General features: G+C 37.8%; 1 protein-coding gene across 3 annotated transcripts in view; it reads left to right on the forward strand.

Annotated features, from left to right (window-relative positions):
• AGO3 (Argonaute 3) overlaps positions 1 to 16,216 on the forward strand; it is a 466,191-nt gene that overhangs the window by 364,225 nt on the left and 85,750 nt on the right. For all 3 annotated transcript variants that reach the window (XM_067138589.2, XM_067138590.2, XM_067138588.2), the window contains exon 14: positions 3,577 to 3,768. In XM_067138589.2, coding sequence (XP_066994690.2) covers positions 3,577 to 3,768 — 192 coding nt within the window. The remainder of the gene's footprint in view (positions 1 to 3,576; positions 3,769 to 16,216) is intronic.

Genomic DNA, 16,216 nt, shown 5'->3' on the forward strand with positions numbered 1-16,216 from the left:
ACCGGCTTCGGTGGTGGGGTTATGTGAGGCGAATGGAGGAGGATAGGTTACCTAGGAGAATAATGGACTCAGTTATGGAGGGTAAGAGAAGTAGAGGGAGACCAAGACGACGATGGTTAGACTCTGTTTCTAACGATTTAAAGATAAGAGGTATAGAACTAAGTGAGGCCACAACACTAGTTGCAAATCGAGGATTCTGGCGACGTTTAGTAAATTCTCAGAGGCTTGCAGACTGAACGCTGAAAGGCAAAACAGTCTATAATGATTATGTATGTATGTATGTATGTTTCAACTTTAAGAGTCTCATTGTCCTTTTTTAGAATGTTTATAATTTCCAATGCACTTTTATATTCCTCATCGACTGTTTTCGGTGCTTCGTCAACGCCGTCCCCAACAACAACATTCCGAACACACTGCTCACAAATCCAGTCAACATTTTCATTAGTTTTTACGTCTCTAGGGCAATTTCCGCACTTATAATGCCACCATCGATCACATGAATCACACATTCCATTTTTCACTAATTTTCGACATTTTCCGCACTTTTCGTCACATTTTACGGTTAATTTACTCGGAGAATAAAACACTACGTCGTCATTACCGGGCGCCATTTTGAAAAAAAAAATTTCTTCAAGAACTCTCTGCTATTCAACCTACCCATCTAATACCAAACAAATGTGGTGGTGATGATGATGATGATGATGGTGATGATGATGACCATCTGAACCAAAAAGAAAACCATTCCCAGGAAAAATGCTCCATCCTTTAAACAAGGGGAAACGCAAGGATACTGGACTAGTTGCCGTGGAATCAGCAATAATGAAATTTCAAGATATAACACAGAGGCACAAAACCAATGATGAATACGATACATTCGGAAAACATATTGTTGCACAACTGAGACAGTTGGCATTACGCAGCTTTATAATCCTTCAGGAGAAATTCTAGTCTCTGATTACAACAGAGAGGCTTCACTGTATGGACGCTCTATCCCCTCATGTATCTGGTTTATCTTCTCCATTGCAAGAAAGCAATTCGTCAAGTGTAACTTGCTCTTATTATATCAGCATCAGGGCATGAGTTTTTGCAGTTTTTTCATTTGTAATTGGGTAATTTGGTGTACTGTACTTAGTTACTTGAATTTAAATTAAATTAAAACTATTTTATATTATTATATTCTTGTTATTAGAAGTATTATGTCTTACTTATGAGATAAGTACATACCTTTAAGAAGTCATCCAACACATTGATTACTGATTGCAGAGTTTCTGGTAGAAATCTCAATATTGTGCATGGTGGTATTCTAAACATTAACGCAAGAGAAGAGAAGCTATCTCCACTGGCAAGATGTCGAAGAGTAACTTCAAGCTTGGTTCTTGCTGTAATTGCACATTTCATAATTGTATCCTGTTTAGTAATAAAAGGTTCGACCCTGTGAAGCAGCTCCTCAAATTTATCTATACAGAGTCTAAGATGCTTCTGTAATCCTGCGGGTCTTCATTTGATAAATCTCAAAGCACACAGTTCGATGCACCATGAAATTCTCTGCAAGCAATCCAATATCTACATAGCCGTCGTTTTCGACACTTTTTCTTCATTATTTTTCCAAGTTCTTCACTTAAGACTACTACAACAGCATCAATAGTTTCTTCCATATCACACATTTCCACAGAAACCACAGCAGTATACTTTTATCTTTCTCGATCTGGGTGAGTGTAGACAATACAGAATGATGTATGGGTTGAACTAGCCGCCAACTACGCCCGGCTTCTACTAGCCCCTTGTTAATACCAACTGGCCTGGTAACCTTGACTTGGGGCTAATACTTACGGCAAGAAGACTGTTTTTTTCATTACTCATTTGGGACAAATAGACAAATATTTCAGATTCCGTATGGGACTCAACAAGTACATCAAGTAAACTAGCCCCGTGAAAATGAGCCTATATGAACAGAACTCATTGAGAGGAGGCCAATACTGCAAGAGAGAATGCTGGATAAACATGCAGGAAATAGGCGAGTCAGAAGAGATTAGAGGGGTGAACATTAAAGAGAGAGAAGGATTAACTCCACATCTTGATTCTCCACCATCTCTATCAGACCTGGTCTGAAGTCGACATATTGGTGTATATTGTGGGCTCACTTCAGATTTGTGGCCACTGACCAAGCATAGTCAGTCTATATTTACCGTTATATGTACCGGTACCAGGTACTTATATATACTATATATGTGGTCAAAGTTAAATTAAAGGCACCTCTCAAAAAGGTCAACTCTTCCTTCCATCCATTCATTGAAAGGCCCTCTCTCCAGATATGTGACAGTGTAGTTTGAGTAGAGGGTTGAACGTGGGAGACAAGGTTGAACTCCTATCTTGATTCTCTACTGTTACGAAGATGGGCTCATTGTCAACCTGCAGTGAGCTTGTTTCTGCTTTCCAGCTTTATCCAGGGAGGAAGCATTCACACTCATTGAGGTGCGTGTTTCTTTAAATAGGAGAATGCTGGATAAACATGTAAACATAGAAGTGGGTGAGGAAAATAGTAAAGCAGTTTATACAGATCCAGACATTTATTAATTTGGTCTGCAGACTTTTGTGTCCAGGAAAGGTTACAAAAATGCCCTATTTTGCTTCTCGTATTACTGTTTGATGTCATTTTTGTTACAATGTTCTTTTCACAAATCAAATCTTGGACATCTCCTTCATAATATAAAAAAAAACCTGACCATTCTTCACTAACCCTTTGGAGCCCAATTATATTTCCACTCGTATCTACTACAGGTCCAATTTAAGATCAGGTGAACATTGGCGAGGGGGAATTGCATAGATATTTATTCTATACAATTAACACTTTGAAAGTAAATCTCTACAAAGTTTTATATTTTCAGTCAACTGCACTCATAGCAATATTTTCTAATCACGGGGTACTTTCTAAAACACTTGTTGGGATGAAGTCCCGGATACATTGGATAAGTTCCTGCCTAAAACGTATGGCACAATTCTTCTTGTCCTCTTGGGCGTCAGTGATATGTAGCTTCCCACTGAGACAAAAAATTCGACATAAGAATCACATTAGTACTCATAAGCTTGCTGCTGGATGTGAACATAATTCTATTGATGTGTTTTCAGAGATAAGACTTCTGATATGAATCATTGATGTCAGCGCTATGAAAAGGAATAGTTATGCCCAATACAAGGTAAAGCATATGTGCCATTTTCCAATAAATTTACAAGAAATCTAACCTTAAAGTTAGGTTTGACCAGGTCCGTATTGTGTTTTAGCAATATCGGATCGAGTTAGAGGGACTTCAAAGGGTTAAAAAATGTATTTAACTCAATTACTGTTTAATGTTCTCTCTCACTATAGACTTTAATAATTGTTCAACCGTGCACGTCTTAACAATTTTAAGGCTGGTTGCCCAGTTGAACTTCCTCTTATTAATAATGACCGTTGTCACCCCTAGGTTCAAGCGTGAGTGGCTCACAGCAGACCTACCATGGCATATCTAATCTAGATATTAGTTTACTTTGTTAAACAGATGCACAATTGTGAAAATTGGATTCCTGTTTGTGTTGCAGGTCAATCACCGTTTTCCAGAAAGGATAGTCATCTACAGAGATGGTGTTGGAGACGGTCAGTTGATGACGGCTTTGAAACATGAGGTTCCTCAGTTTGAAAGTGTGTTTCACCTTATTAAGCCGGACTATAAACCTTCTCTGACTATAGTCATATGTCAAAAGAGGATCAACACGCGTATCTTCACTTATGCAGTAAGTAGGAACTAAAATATTTTTACTCTATTACTGTTTAATGTTCTCTCTCACTACAGACTTTACTAATTTTTCAACCGTGCACGTCTTAACAATTTTAAGGCTGGTTGCCCAGTTGAACTTCCTCTTGCACTGATGCAAGATACTTATAAACTTTTTTTTTTTACTCACAGCCATTAAATATTCAGTAAAAATTTGCATTGTTAAAGTCTTTCTTTATTTTGTTGTCGCTGTTCCTAGTATTTGGCCTCAGCTCCCTCTGTGGATCATTGGTAGAGATTCGGGTTCAAACCCTGCTGGATAGGCGCTCCACATTGTACAATGTTATCATGTAAAAGATATCCAGTGACACATTTGGTGTTCACCCGACAAAATTAATTAAACACTCAGCTATAGATCACCCTACATTTCTGCAGAATTCTCTGTAGACATCTTAGAATCCTCCGAGAATTCTGCCATATATATTCGCGAGGGTTTTCTTACTTGATGACTTTGGTTGGGATTAAGCCCACAATCTTGGCTGCTTGAATGCTAACCTCTTGACCACCAGCATGAGTAGTTGGTTAATATCGTGGAAACTAGTTCGCACTTTCTCCTTTAGTGTGTTTACTTTGTTAGTACATCAGTTTTCTCTAGATCTAGGTACTTGTTCCTATTAATTAATTTAGGTATTGCTATTATACAGTGGAATCTCGATTCTCCGTTCCCGGAAACTACATTTTCCTGGATTATTCGTTCAAATGACGTGGTCCCACGAGCATCCAAATTAAATCACATAGTAAAAATCCTGCATTATTTATTCCTCGAAGAAACTATTTCAGATCAACCGTCCAGAAATTTCAGTCCCAGCAACGCTAAATCCTTGATCAAGCATTTTTCAAGAAACTGTATCTCACGAAAGGACTTACATGGCACACTTACAGATCTTGGCGTTAACGCCCCGTCATTGCGATAATTAGAGCAAGTGCTATAGTGGAAAAACGATTGGCGGTGGACTTGCATAAGGGACCATCTGAGCATCGCATTCGGGTAGTATTGTTTAGAGAATCCTCGGAAATCATAAAGCAGAGAGTTGCCACAACTATTGGAAGGAGACAGAGCGCATACCGACAGCTCTACTTGAAGACGGAACAAGTTTCGGCAAATGTTCGTACTTGTAAAACATCCCATTATGTCAAGGGTTGGATGTTCTATGTTTTTGCTTTTTTCGATTGTATCACTGAACAGGTTTTTAGCACTTACCTCAGGGCACTGTATAGTCACTGGGCTTTCAGGCAGGAATCAAAACTGCTCCTTCCTAACACAGATCAAATATTATAATATTATCGTATACGATTATGTTTTTTGGATATTTGTATTTTTGTATTTGGGAAAAGCTAATGATGCAGTTAAGAGAAAAGGAATGTACCAAAATCATTAATTAACAAGATAAAAATGTTGCATCATCAGAGTAAAAGCAGTGTACAAGTGGGGAGTGGTGACTCTGAAACATTTTATACAAAAAAAGGTCTCAAGCAAGGAAGTGTTCTGTCCTCATTATTGTTTATTACCGTATTTACGCTAATAATCCCCGCACATTTTTAAAACAAAATTGAGGTAAGAAATTGGAGTGCGGGTTTTATTTGCGTCAAGCTCGAATCTAGCTGGAAATATTGCTATTAAATACGATACTGTTTATCAGTATAGTACTGACAATCTTACATACACATTAGAGTAGAGCGCAGCCGGGAAGGAGGTTTGAAGAAGGTTGCGCGCTTTGTAGTATGAATACAATTATGTCAGTAAGAGGTGCCTGTTTGTGTGGGTCATGAGTGAATGTTTCGAGTTTTATTTGTAAATATTATAACCAACGAATTTAGGGAATTATTTGCATGTGTACGGTGGATCCAGGAAGAGCAAAAATACAAGTATTGCATCGACAGGCGAGGGAAGTAGTATTTAGAGTGTATTTGTATTTTGTAAGCATGCAGTAGCAGGCGGGTAGGGTGAGGAACGCCATGTTGCCATGCCTCAAAAGAAGAGAGCACTCGCATGTGGTATCGGCCTGCCAACACTACAGAGGATATAACAAGCTATGGAAATAAAAATAATGCAGTGTTCAGGCCGCCAGGGTAGAACCCTAAGAGGAAGAAGCCAGTGACGGACCTCGATGATTTCAATAAAAATGTTCTGCATACAACAATATTTGATATGTATAAAAGCGGGGAATATCCTACGGCATTTAAACTGGCCTGCCCATTTACCTTCCTTAATATCTCGAAAATTTCCCTCAACACTTTCTCGGGGCTTGATGTTAAGAATTAATTTAGACTTTCGAGAAACATACTGAATAATTTGGATTCCAATATAAAATTCACTGTAGAAGAAGAAGTTGAAAGATCACTGAATTTTCTGGACGTAGTCACAACAAGAGAAGAAAAAGGATTTTCTTTCAAAATACACAGAAAATCCACTTTCACACTGACCACTATCAAGAACAACTCGTTACACCCTGAGGCACAGAAAAGATCAGCATATTATAGTTACGTTAACAGAGCGTTTAGTATTCCTTTATCCAAATCTGAAAGGAATAAAGAACTGTTGTTTATCTGACAACAAGCCCTCTTGAATGGTTTCAACAATAACATGATTGATAAAATAATTAATAAATTTTCGGAGAAGCAACAATCTAAATTAGCAGTCGAACCTAGTAAAACTGAAAAATATATCAAGTTCACATATAATAATCCAAACATTCATGTAATAACAAATTTATTTAAGAGAAAAAATTTTAAAATTGCATTTTCCACCAATAACAACATGAAACATAGTATTTTCAACCATGATACAATAAATCTCTCGGAAAAAGATAAATTTTTTGATTCCGGAATATATAAACTCACATGCTTTGAATGTAAGAATACATACATAGGACAATCTGGCCGCAATTTTAAAGTTAGATATTTGGAACATGTGAATGCTGAAAAACATAGAAGATTCTCAGCAATGGGATCACACATGACTGCCACAGGTCATAAATTTACCAACATAGAACAAGACCTGACCATCATAAAAAAGTTAAAAAAGGGCAGCTTAATGAACACTTATGAAGACCTGTACATTCATCTAGACCAACTTGTAAAGAAAAATGATAACCTTAATGAGGCTGTAGAATATAAGAATCCATTATATTATCAAATTCTAGTATATTTGAAAATGCTTGAGCAGGATCACGAAAAAAGAATTGGAATTTCTCCTCCTACAGATAGCCCTACAACTTATTCCTCCTCAGTTGAAGCTATAGGTGACAGCAAGGAAGTTCTTGACACACCTATATCCCCCGCTCCTCCACCTCCTCAGGTGCAAGAGCAAGGAAGAACGCATCATCAATATTACACCCGGCGCAAAACTGTGAAAGAATGACAGGAGTTACTATTCCAAAGGAAAGCAGGCTTAATAAGATTTGACAACTAGGAATTAGTTATATCTTCATCTACATTAATAATAAGAGCCGCACTCTGATATCAGGATTTCTTCATTTCGATAATTACTTATAAATTGTATAATTTTTAATTTATAAATTGATCTTTTTTCATGAATTATTAAGAAAAGAATATTTATTAGGACAATTTCTCTATGGAATATTGTACAAGTGTTTCCTTGATGACTGCTTTCTATTGTAGAAATAATTTATATATTTTCTCTTGAGTTATTTGTTTGTTTTAATCTTGTCAATCTTATGTTAATTTTAAGGACACTTCCTCTAAAGCATTACTTTGTCAATTTTATACATTTTTCATCTAAACAGTGTTATGTGGCTGAAGATGTTGATAATATACGAAACATGTACCACTTTTGACCATTAAAAATTGCCTTAAGCAATCATTGTATCGACTAGGTGGAAAATAAATACTTAATTGTGAAACATTTAAGCACACAAAAAATATAGGTGTTCGCTTTGGAATTCAAGATATAACTGGATGAAGAAATGTTTACACTTTCGTGCTCGCGGCTCTACTTCAGATGACAGGGTGTCCGCTGCCTCAGCCAGAAGCATGTCATAAATGGTCGCCGTTTCAGTGACCTTCAACAGGTGATGACAGCACTTCCCGTCTGGCATGCCGAGTCAAAACGTCTGGAAATGGTGCAATGCGCCTATCTTGCATGGGCCGTAGTGTCATTCTTCTGTGTGCATCAGTTGAAGTGAATCACGTGTTCGAGATAGCAACTAAAGGTACACGCTATAGGTCTTTCACAGCCAAAGAAAATCTGCAGATTATAAAAGACGCAGAAGAAATTGGAAATCGTGCAACAGGAAGACAATATGACGTAGACGAGAGCTGTATTCGTAACTGGCAAAAAAATAAATTATGGCCTCAGCAAACTAGTAGTAATCGTCGGGCATTTCGTGGACAGAAAGCAAAGTTTCCTGAGATTGAAGCAAGATTATGTGCGTATATTGACGAAAAGAGACAATGATATATTAACAATTTGTTGGTTATTTTGATCCACCTTTTCAATACAAATTACAGTTTGTGTTGTTAAGTTGTTATGTTACAACACTAATTTACCGGGACATGTTTCGCTTTTATTCATAAGCATCATCAGCCTATAGAATTGTCTCAAGGTTTGTCATATTTGGATTGTTGTTACAAATTTCATTACATTGAATGTAAATCTAATTTCATTGATAACAATATTTAAAACACAAGAATAATATACACATTAAAAATTATGACAATATGATTTGCAATGTTAAATGGAGTAACTCTTAATTCTAAAACACATTGACGTCCAAAACACAGTTTTTACAATTTGAAAATTTGGCTAAAAATTGTTTGCAATATTAAAATAAAATTGATTCAACTATAATTTTGGTATTAAAATTTGAGTCATAAATATAAATATTGGATGTTAATATGTAGGAGCTATAGTTTCTGAAGTGCGTTGGTTTCTTCAGAAACTTTATAGTCTTCTACGTCTTCTTCATTATCTCCCTTTACTCGAATAGCATTATCTCCTAGCACATCCAGATCTTTGGTGACTCAGCCAGTTCTACTTTCTTTCTTCCATAATCCCCAACCCATATCTTCCCACTGCCCCATTTTTGTATTGCACTTTTGTTTCCTCATTTCTTCCTTCCACGGGGACAATTAGGTGTTGAGAATTATGTTGGTGTCGGTGAGTAACTTTCAACTGTTTCTACTGTCCTGCCACCTACAAGGGATTTGCAAGGAACAAACAAATGTTAACCATTTGTCTACAACATGGCTGCTCCAAATAGGTAAGATATTTCTTCTTATGTTTATCAATATTCTGTCTGCTTTCATTGAAAGTATTATCTCCATACCTCATGGATAACATATCCTTCTTTCATGTATTCTGCTGGTGTAGGGTGAAATAGAAAAATGGTGAAGAAGGTGACCACCCCAATTTTGGGGCAGTTGGCATGAGTGGGTGGGGATATTTATTCTGTTACACATGCATACCTGCCAACTTTCCCGATTTAGGTGGGAGACTCCCGATTTTCGACAGTTTTTCCCGCCTCCTGATTATTCTATTATTTCTCACGATTTTAGCTTATTTTTTGGTGAACTTCAAACATTTGTTTTCAAATCTTGCCGTTTCAGCTTTTTTTTATTCCAGTGGCCGGAATTCCTTTGCTCATTGGCCACTTTCAAACGAAACATCGACGTTTATTAATGCGAGAAATGTTCGCGAATGTGCGATGTTTATTGAAACCTTTATATCGTGACGCTTGTATCGATTGTCAATCTCTGGTTCTCGCGTTCTATGTTGATGTTCGTTCACATCAGTCTGGTCGATTCTAGAGACTAGTCGCTAAATATTGAGTGTTTCTTAGTAATTTAGTGACAGAATTTCAATGACAACTACTAGTGACTTTTCTAGAGAGTTTACGAGCCATTTGGACACAATTCCGACTAATTTTTATTTGTCTCAATATAAATAAAACGAGGGCTTTGTCTGAACATTGCTCAGAATTTAAAAGAATTTTATATCCGTACCGGTCGTGACCATAGTAACAAGGGGATATGCACGTTTTAATTTTCCGTAATTTCTATATCTGTACGTACGTATGTACGTACGTATGTACGTACGTATGTACGTACGTATGTACGCACGCACGATCATCACGAGAAAACGGCTGAAGAGAATTGAATGAAAATCGGTATATAACGTAGGGGAATAAGTCGCTACAATATGGGCCATAAAGAATTTTATTCTCGCTGAGTGAAATAGTAGTTTAGGGGAAGGCCTAAAATTTAATTCTCAAGTATTTATGTTATTATTGGCCCTATCGATAAATACTACATAACTAAAGTTATATATTATAAAATTTTATGTCATTTACGTCTTACACATTTTTACCGTACCGGCTATGATGATAGAGATATTCATAGATTTGGATTGTTTTTTTCCTTGCTAAGTCGTCCATATCAGCGCCGGGGTACGTGAAAATGGGTGAACAGAATTTTTTGTAAAGTCGGGGAATAAGGAATTACAGTCTACGCTATAAATAATTTTATTCACTCTGTTCGAAATGGTAGTTTAGGGGAAGGTGCCAAAAATTTAATTTTTAATTACTTCTCTTACTGGTCATATTGAAAAGTACTACATAACAAAAGTCATAGAGAATACAATTTCCAATTATTTATGTCTTATTCACTTTTACCGTACTGACTACAATAATATTGGTGGTGATGGCGATTAAATTGTGAAGATAATTATAAGAATGAGAAAAAAGTCATGAGGAACGATTACTTAAATAACACATGAGGTTGTCCTGAAAGAAAGGACTCACTTGACATTAGATGCTCTAAATCACAGATTTGGAAGAAAACTAAGTGTGAAGGCCTCCAATATAGAAAGCTCATAAAATTGATCAATAATAATACACTGACTGACAGAGCAAATGCAACACCAAGAAGGAGTGGTTCGAAAGGGATGAAAGTTGGGGAAAAAACAGAGACGGCACGGACGAATAATTGATGTTTATTTCAACCGATATGCAGGTTACACAATGCGCACGGCATCGACTCAGTAGGATGTAGGCGATGCACGCAGAAACACGTCGAGGTACAGAGTCAATAAGAGTGCGGATGGTGTCCTGAGGGATGGTTCTCCATTCTCTGTCAACCATTTGCCACAGTTGGTCGTCCGTACGAGGCTGGGGCAGAGTTTGCAAACGGCGTCCAATGAGATCCCACACGTGTTCGATTGGTTAGAGATCCGGAGAGTACGCTGGCCACGTAAACATCTGTACACCTCGTAGAGCCTGTTGGGAGATGCGAGCAGTGTGTGGGCGGGCATTATCCTGCTGAAACAGAGCATTGGGCAGCCCCTGAAGGTACGGGAGTGCCACCGGCCGCAGCACATGCTGCACGTAGCGGTGGGCATTTAACGTGCCTTGAATACGCACTAGAGGTGACGTGGAATCATACGCAATAGCGCCCCAAACCATGATGCCGCGTTGTCTAGCGGTAGGGCGCTCCACAGTTACTGCCGGATTTGACCTTTCTCCACGCCGACGCCACACTCGTCTGCGGTGACTATCACTGACAGAACAGAAGCGTGACTCATCGGAGAACACGACGTTCTGCCATTCCCTCATCCAAGTCGCTCTAGCCCGGCACCATGCCAGGCGTGCACGTCTATGCTGTGGAGTCAATGGTAGTCTTCTGAGCGTACGCCGGGAGTGCAGGCCTCCTTTAACCAATCGACGGGAAATTGTTCTGGTCGATATTGGAACAGCCAGGGTGTCTTGCAATGCTGAAGAATGGCGGTTGACGTGGCGTGCGGGGCTGCCACCGCTTGGCGGCGGATGCGCCGATCCTCGCGTGCTGACGTCACTCGGGCTGCGCCTGGACCCCTCGCACGTGCCACATGTCCCTGCGCCAACCATCTTCGCCACAGGCGCTGCACCGTGGACACATCCCTATGGGTATCGGCTGCGATTTGACGAAGCGACCAACCTGCCCTTCTCAGCCCGATCACCATACCCCTCGTAAAGTCGTCTGTCTGCTGGAAATGCCTCCGTTGACGGCGGCCTGGCATTCTTAGCTATACACGTGTCCTGTGGCACACGACAACACGTTCTACAATGACTGTCGGCTGAGAAATCACGGTACGAAGTGGGCCATTCGCCAACGCCGTGTCCCATTTATCGTTTGCTACGTGCGCAGCACAGCGGCGCATTTCACATCATGAGCATACCTCAGTGACGTCAGTCTACCCTGCAATTGCCATAAAGTTCTGACCACTCCTTCTTGGTGTTGAATTTGCTCTGTCAGTCAGTGTATTACATTGACCATTGTTTGTTGTTATGTGCTTTGTGTATTCTGCTGCCATTTTTCTCCAATAGATGGGATTACTGCTGCGTATTGAGTATAATAGCCTGCCTGAATATTGGTGGGAAGTAGCTGGGGAGTGGGGAGTTAGATCTCTCTTCTTTAGCATGCCATTCCTCTGGTTCATAAATTTTCTGATACTACTGGTATGTAACACACTGGATCGTCATAGTATTCCAGGTATTCAATCCCTACTCTGAGCAGTGATTGGAATGAGCAGTGTGCACACTTAAACGGAATAATTACACAGGAGTGTTCGCAGCTGTCTGCAGCCTGGTCATTCTAGCTCTGAAACTTTTAACTGTTAGATCGATACTGTAGTACTTTTTGCTAAAAGTGAGAAAATATGCTGTTTTCATTTTATCGAATATTTCATATGACAACATTGCTTTTTATCGCAACATCCATACTGGCGTCATTGTAATGACCTATGTTGACTTTAGTTGCGAAAACTATAAGGACAGTCTTCCTGAGAATTCCGTAGCGAAACACGGGTTCATCAGCTAGTTATTTGATCCAAATAGCATTGCGCTTTGCATAATCGCACGGGCACTTGGTGCAATATATTAATCTATGCATTTGCTAAGTAATGGCATCTAAGTGCATGACTGATTCACACATGTGGAGTATGAGTTCATACTATTTTCAGCTTGCTTATCAGAGACCGATCATTTCACTCACATACTTCCTATGAAGGAATAGAGATGTGTAATTTTTAGCCTTGTAGCCTCGTATAGCTACAGTCGGGCTTTGAGACAATAAGTGTTATGAATATATTGTAGTACTGTAAGACCTGTAGAATAAGCAGTTTTGATCAATTGTATCTCCTGATTTTTCCTGATTTTCATATCAAAATCTCCTGATTTTTCGTTTTGTAAAGTTGGCAGGTATGCACATGTGATAAGTGTTTGTTCCAGTTCATCATAGAATAGTTATATTTCAAATTTGGCTCTTTCTATGATTTCGTAGGCCATAATTACACGAGTGGGTACATACGTAATGAATAGATTTCGTTTTTTAGGTAAAGAATTGTATGTTTATTTTTCAGATTGACTCTTGATGAAATAGCTTCTCTGCTTGAATCTGAAAAAGAGTTTCTAGACACAAATATTTACATTGGTCCACCAGCAAATCATGAGCTTAGTGATGAGGACAGTGGTGATGAAGGAGGTAAATCGTCAACAGTTAACAGTCTATCAGGAAATCAACTTTGGGGAGAGGCTGAACTGTTCCTGAGAAAAGTATCTGATAATGGCTTTGAGGAGGAAACTTTAGAGACTAGAAAGACAAAGTAGATTATACAAGTAATACAAATGTTTAGTGAGGGAGTGGTAATCAATGAAATTTTTTCACAAACATCGAAAAAGCAAAAACTAGCTTATCCTGTGCAGAGAAACTGGAAAAAAATTGACATCACACCTAAGCCTGAGCATTACAGTGTGTATATGGATAAGTTTTTAACTTCTGTACGATTATTGGAAGAATTGGGTCGTCGTGGTCACTATGGTACTGGAACTGTGAGGAATAACAGAGTCGAGAGAGCTCTTCTGAAGGAACCAAAGGATATGAAAAAAATGGCCCGTGGATCCATTGATCAGGATACAGATAATAACAGTGGGATCACTATTGTATGATATAAAGATAACAATATTGTGACTGTTGCATCCAACAGAACTGGAGTTGTGCCTGTTGGAAGAGCCTACCGTTGGAGCCAAGCAGGCAAAAAGAGAATTATGATCCCTCAGCCTGCTTGTTTCTCAGAGTATAACAACTATAATGGGAGGGACCGACAGATTCGACCAAATGTATAGACAAGAAACGTGTTTTTCCACCAATCAGTACTTAATTTATTGTAAATAGATTGCGCTAGTACCGGTTTCGGCTCTTAACGGCCATCATCAGCTAGTACATGATTAGTTTCCAGCCATTAGACAAAATCGCAAGTTGTTATTATGTTAGACATCCGTATGTCTAATGGGGGATGGAAATGCAATATACAGTAGCATGAAGTTAAAATATCTGTGATCAAAGGTAAAAAGTTACAATAAGTTAGAACATGAGTATACAGAACACATTAAAACATATGGGCCACAATATAAAACACTTAACAAGTTTTAACACATTAAAATTCGGTATGTATAAGTTAGACACTTATTAAAATTTAAGTTCATGTTGTTTAGATTCCATTCTTCTATCTTCTGTGTGGTTCCTTTGCTTCTATGTCATGTTGGTTTAGCTGTGTGAGGTAATCTTTGAAATTGTTCTGAGGCTGATATGTGTCATATTGGTATGGACCTTTGTCATGAAAAAAATTTCTTGTGTTATATAACCCAACTGTGATGTACTCCAGTAAATTTTTAATATAATAAACTGCAGGTCTTGAGTTCGAATTTAGAAGTAGTTGGTGGCGACACCTCTCTCGTCTATGTTCGTTTGTGGTTGTACTCTGTAAAGACAAGGTAATGTAAGTATAGTGTGTGTATGAAGGATTGCCTGGTGTGTATATGGAAAGGGTACTTACTATTGTTGTTGTGGAGGTCTTGTACCAATATGTCTGAAGGCTTGCTGTGTTTACTACGAGTGCGTCTGGGGCTCATATTAGCTGTGGAGGGGGATGTAGATGGAGGGGAAGAAGGAGTGACTATTGGGGAAGTAGGGACGGGGTCGGGCTTGTGATTCGTTAGTTTGTTAGAGTGTGTGTTTACTAATTTCAAGTAATCATTCTTTAATGCCGGAATGGCTTTATCAAAAATGATGCTGGTTTTCTCTGTAATATCGTTAATGTTATGATTGGGATTAGCGTATTCGTCCAAAGAAATATAGAAATCTTTGGTTATGATGAGCAGGGGGCCCTTAGAGTTTATGTTTAGTATCGTCATATCGTTATTGATGTCTGTGAAACTATGCTTAGATTCTACTACATGTTGGCCTATTGATGAGAAATGGTTATGTTTTACTGCATTTATATGTTCATTATAGCGGATGGTGAAGTTTCCGCCTGTACTTGTGTCACAGTTCTTACATTTGATACGGTAGACACCTGATTGGTTGTATTTGTTATTATTATTGACTGTTTGTGTTATGTATAGTGTTGGTGCTGTTGTGTGTGCTTTTGAATGCTATTTTCATGTTGTGCTTCTTAAAAATATTACTTATGGTATATATATGGGTGTTGTTAAAGGTAAATAGTGCATAATCTTTTTTGGGTTTGGCTGTTTTAGTTAATTTAGTTTTAGGTTGGGATTTTATTTTGTGAAGGATTTTGTTGACCATTTCTTTGCTATCCTTCAGCTAAATTTATAAATTTATAATAATTTATAATAATAAATTATTTATTTATTTATTTATTTATTTATTTATTTATTTATTTATTTATTTATTTATTTATTTATTTATTTATTTATTTATTTATTTATTTATAAATAATAAAAAAGTATCGATCAGGTGGAACCTTTTACTTAATTGTTATCTTGATGTTTAGCTATGTCATGGATTAATTTCAATTCATTATTTTGGTCTTCTGTTGTCATTGGGATGTTAAAAGCTCTATATATCGTACTATAATAGGCTGCTCGTTTGTGTGTATTGGGATGAATGGAGTCATTTTTTTATGGTATTTAAGGTGTGTGTGGGTTTCCTGTAGATCTTGTATGATAAGTGGTTGTCGTGTCTGGTTATTGTCAAGTCTAAGTAATTTATTGTACGGTTATTTTCGGTTTCTTTAGTGAATTTATTTTGCGGGTCTAAAGTGTTAAGTTTGTCTAGTATAGTTTGTGCGCAGTGAATCTATTACCAATAATTACGATGATATCGTCAATAAATCTGCACCAAAAATGTATATTATCTATTTTATTAATTGACGTGTGTTCTAAGTAATCTATATATATTTATGCTAATATTCCGGAGGCAGGAGACCCCTTAGGTAGGCCTTGTTGCTGATATATGGTATCGTGAAATTTGAAATAGTTATTGTTTATGGCGAATTCAAGTAAATTTATGAATTCATTTATTTCTAAGATGCTCAAGTTGCTATGGTTTTTTAAATTAGATTTTGTTATTTTGATTGATTGTTTAACAGGAATGTTAGGGTACATGTTTGT

Source organism: Anabrus simplex, chromosome 1 (assembly GCF_040414725.1).
Source record: "Anabrus simplex isolate iqAnaSimp1 chromosome 1, ASM4041472v1, whole genome shotgun sequence".
Classification (NCBI taxonomy): domain Eukaryota; kingdom Metazoa; phylum Arthropoda; class Insecta; order Orthoptera; family Tettigoniidae; genus Anabrus; species Anabrus simplex.